Source organism: Mandrillus leucophaeus, unplaced genomic scaffold (genome assembly GCF_000951045.1).
Source record: "Mandrillus leucophaeus isolate KB7577 unplaced genomic scaffold, Mleu.le_1.0 Scaffold730, whole genome shotgun sequence".
NCBI lineage: Eukaryota > Metazoa > Chordata > Mammalia > Primates > Cercopithecidae > Mandrillus > Mandrillus leucophaeus.
This window is the reverse complement of record NW_012107920.1, coordinates 264,077-268,034: the sequence shown is the minus strand read 5'-3', so window position 1 is coordinate 268,034 and position 3,958 is coordinate 264,077. Positions and strand designations below refer to the sequence as shown.

General features: G+C 45.4%; 1 protein-coding gene across 8 annotated transcripts in view; it reads left to right on the top strand.

The window, feature by feature from the left end:
* Positions 1 to 725: 725 nt before the first annotated feature.
* Positions 726 to 3,958, top strand: part of CTAGE5 (CTAGE family, member 5) — an 83,821-nt gene continuing 80,588 nt past the window's right edge. For 3 of the 8 annotated variants that reach the window (XM_011965620.1, XM_011965624.1, XM_011965619.1), the window contains exon 1: positions 2,432 to 3,042. In XM_011965620.1, the coding sequence (XP_011821010.1) occupies positions 2,980 to 3,042 (63 nt within the window). In that variant the 5' untranslated portion in view covers positions 2,432 to 2,979. Of the gene's footprint in view, positions 884 to 1,422; positions 2,028 to 2,184; positions 2,239 to 2,431; positions 3,043 to 3,958 lie in introns of those variants that run through there. The other 5 variants (XM_011965627.1, XM_011965623.1, XM_011965622.1 and 2 more) reach the window with 4 other exon arrangements.

The window sequence follows — 3,958 nt, the reverse complement described above, 5'->3', positions numbered from 1 at the left end:
AGCCTTTTTGAGTTCTAACATTTATATATTCTTAAGTAGAATGCTTCATTTATTCACAGAATATACAATGGAAATTACCCAGCTATTGTTCAACAGGTAGTTCCTGATTCAATATGTTCTGAGAACAACTCTTACATCACTAGTACAGAGATTAAAGATGTGGCTCCACAATTTTGATTTTCTTCCAAAGGACTAGATCTTAAAGTCTGTGACACTGCCTATTTAATTAAAAGGGAGTAACTAGTACTTACAGCTTTGCAATGGGACCCTTCATAAGGGATGTCGGTGTCTAGGTTGTGAACAAAGTTTACTGGTTAGCATGTTTCTGATGTTCTTGGATGTTTTCTAGTACCTGTCACAAACACTAACAGCATTTGTTCTAACATCTGCTTTAAAACAGGCACTATATAAGACCAAAAAAATCGCATGTCTACTTATGGAGGACAGTCTTTGAATATCTTTTAAAAGATAGAGATCATGTACTCTATATGAATAGGCTATAGAATAAAACATTTTAGTTTTCATCGGTTTTCAAATTCAGGATTTTTCTTTTCAATTATAGACTGTAAGAGGGTAGTAATATGTACGACATTTAAAAAAATATATAGGTGCGTATATATGTGTGTGAGTATATATATACTTAATAAGGAGTGAGGTCCATGAAATTGGGTTATGGGTTGGTAGTCACAACTCCACCTGTAGCACCCCTTCACCACACAAATGTCAAAACAGGATCACAGTGTAGAAACAGAAGAGTGCAGGATATATTAGAACCTGAAATCTTTCTCAAGGATACGAGGTGCCTGGTAGAACTTTATTTACGTGTTAGGAAATTTTAACATGAGCTTTTTAAGAAATGGAATTGAAAAATCCAGAGGAAGAGGTGAGTTTGTAACAATTAAGCATACTGAAAAAAATTAGGTTTGGAATTTTGCAGTAAGTTTGTTAAGCTTTACTGTGTTTTTGCTATGGGGGACACTTGGATTTTTCTTTTTTTTTCATTTTATCCTCTGTCCTTACTATTTTTAATATTTGGAATGGTAATTATTGAAAATTGGAGAGGGGCATAGAGTGACTTAGGGAGGGCAAAGGGAGATTTTGTTTTGTTTTTTATGTTTTGCAAGTTCTAAAACCTGAAAATGATTCTGGAGTCTCCTGAAAACGTTCAGACACATTGAAGAATTTTTATCGAGTAATACAATATTCTAATTGAGGCATACACATTGTTCCAGGAGACTGTTAAATTCTAAAGATAAAAGTTTGATTATGCTTCTGTTTTGACTTCAATAAACTATTCACATAATGTAATTTTAATATACACTAATACGTATGAAAGTTGTGTATGGTCTCCAAGGTTTAAGGTATAAACCTTAAATTACTAAGGAGAATTACTAAGGTAATGGAGAATTACTAAGCAATTTCGGCTACTCTGTTATTAGCATTTCCTGAAACTCCGCAGGCTGATGTGGCAAAGGAGAAATAGCAATCTGAGTTGTGAAAAGCTAGGCCGCATTTTGGTCCTGAAAAATCGCTTGCTGTGAACTTGGGCCAGTTTTTGATTTTTTAAATGGCATAACAGTTCGTTGCTACAAGAGGTTACATCAGGAAAATTTCCTAAGGATTTAAGATTTTGTTCATCTATTGAGTTCTTTTGGGTGATTTACTTAGGAGGAGGTATCTGCTCCTTTTTGAGTTGCTTCACGAAAGACTTGAGTGAGAAGGCAGAATATAATAACAATGATTATGCTGGCAAGGAAGACATATATATGAGATGGGTTATCCTTTACACCTACGTCAGCTAAAACCGTCTCCTACGAACAAATCCAGCACTTGGCACTTTATTCGACGGTCCTAAAAATAGGGTCCTAAATTTAGAAGGCAAGGTGCTACTTTTAGTTCCTCTTCTCGGAGGAAAACAGCCGCGCCGAGCCAGGCCAAGGTCCACAGGGATTTGATTTACCATTTGGGTAACTGGGTGCTAATGGAATTGAAAACAGCTGGGCCTAGCAAATGCACAGGTGACTCAGGTAAGCGAGGAAACCCGATCGAGGTTCTCTTGCGTGGGACAGGTTAAACTCGGACTAGACCACAGCTGAGCCGGGACGCCTTCCTGTCCAAAGTCCAAGGTCCGGACTTGGTTGGCAGGGCGCACCGGCACCGGCGCGTGGCCCGCAGGCCATTTTTCTGACTGGAATGACGGCGGCGGCTGGCTTCCCGGGGCCGCCGGGGTCTCCCGGGGTACGCCGCCGTCAGGGCTTCTGCAGGGCGCAGAGAGCAGGCTCTAGCGGGACTGCGGCAGGAAAGCCTTGGGTGTCGGGGCTGGGCCTGGCGCCGGTCCCTGGGTCGAGGGGGCGCGCTGCGCTCGCCCCCAGGGGTTGTATAGAGACGCCTCTAGGAGAAGCCTCGCCGCCGCCACCGCGGCCGCCCGAGGCGGGGGACCTTGGGACATAGCCCTAGTCTTTGGGGCTGTGCGGCTCACAGGACAGCGCACAGTATGAGGCCGAATCGCATCCTCTAGTCCAAAGCCTCTCTACTACCACGGATAGGTGACTGCGCTAGGTAGAGCGCCGGCCCCTTTAAGAGCGAACGACCGGGACACGTCTGCGAAGCTTGCGCGAAGAAGGGGAAGTTTGCGGCTGTCCGCGCCTCCCCGCCTTCTCGCGGCTGCCTGGCCGAAACCAAACCGAGGGTTGGGGTGGCGAGGACAGGGTGCGTCGCAGGCTTGTGCAAGTCGGGCTCGGACCTGCGCTGCCTCAGGATGTAAAGTGTAACAAGGGGGTCGGGATGGGCAGCGTGGGCCTGTGAGGCCTGTGGGTGCCCGCGTCCCCCAGCTCCCCCTGCAGCCGGCTCCGCAGTGGTCCGCTCCTGTTGCCGGGTGCGGATTCGGGTTCCGGACCGAAGGCTGTGTGTTTTCCGCCGTTTATCGTGTCCCCGACAGGCCGGGGTTACTGCAGCGACCACGAGAGCAGCTTTGGTGCTATGGAGGAGCCCGGGGCTACCCCTCAACCGTATTTGGGGCTGGTCCTGGAGGAGCTACGCAGGGTGAGCCCAGGCGCGATGAGTGTTACGTGGCCCAGGGGTCGCGGGAGCCGCCGGGGAAGGAAGCAGTAGATGGGCTTTGGGGTGTGAGCCGCAGTGGTTGGAGGTCCCGAAGCCAGTCGTCGTCTACTGCCCGGCTCCGGCCTGTGTTCGAGGCAGTAGTGAGGCTCGCAGGGCGCTTGAGTGGTTTTTGTGTGATGGTGGAGGACCTGGGGCTCTGGAAGGTGAAGAAAGCCCTTGCTTAGCTGGACTTTGCAAGGATGTAAATGTTTCCCGATTCCTGAAACTAATTAGCCTTTCCGCTATGTTGTTTATTTTGAGCAGGGGTCAGTGACACGTGGTTCCTTCGACTGTGAGAAACTTGAGGACTGTTCCTTTAAATTAGTTACATTTAGTGATGTAACTTTTCGTTGAACCTTGAAAGGACACCTGAGGTTGGGCGGGGAGTTGAAATTTTGATTCTGCATTTTTTTTTTTTTTGGAAAGAATGCGCTTTTGAGATGCTCTACCATGAGTGAGTTTGTTCTTCGCTTCTGTCTTGTTAATGTACAGTCTAGAGATGGTCAACTCCCATGTTCAAATTTTGTTTTTTTAAAGTCTAGTTTATAATCAGGTTTTAGAGATTTTTCTCCTTAAGTGTTTACAGGTATCTTTGTTCACATGTGTAGGGGCATTTATGTCGCCGTGTTTTTAAAAACTGGATTAAATCTTTAAAAAGACCACGTAATTTTGAGGCAGTTATGATTATGTTTTCTTGTTATGTGAATTAAAAGTACTGTTGCCATGGTGTTAGTTTATGAGTTCATAGTTTGTCTAGTGCATATGTATATGTATTTAATATGAAAGGAGCACCTTTATGGAGATTCTAAATGGACGAAGATATAGTTTTGGCCACTAGCATCATGTTGTCGAGAGAAGA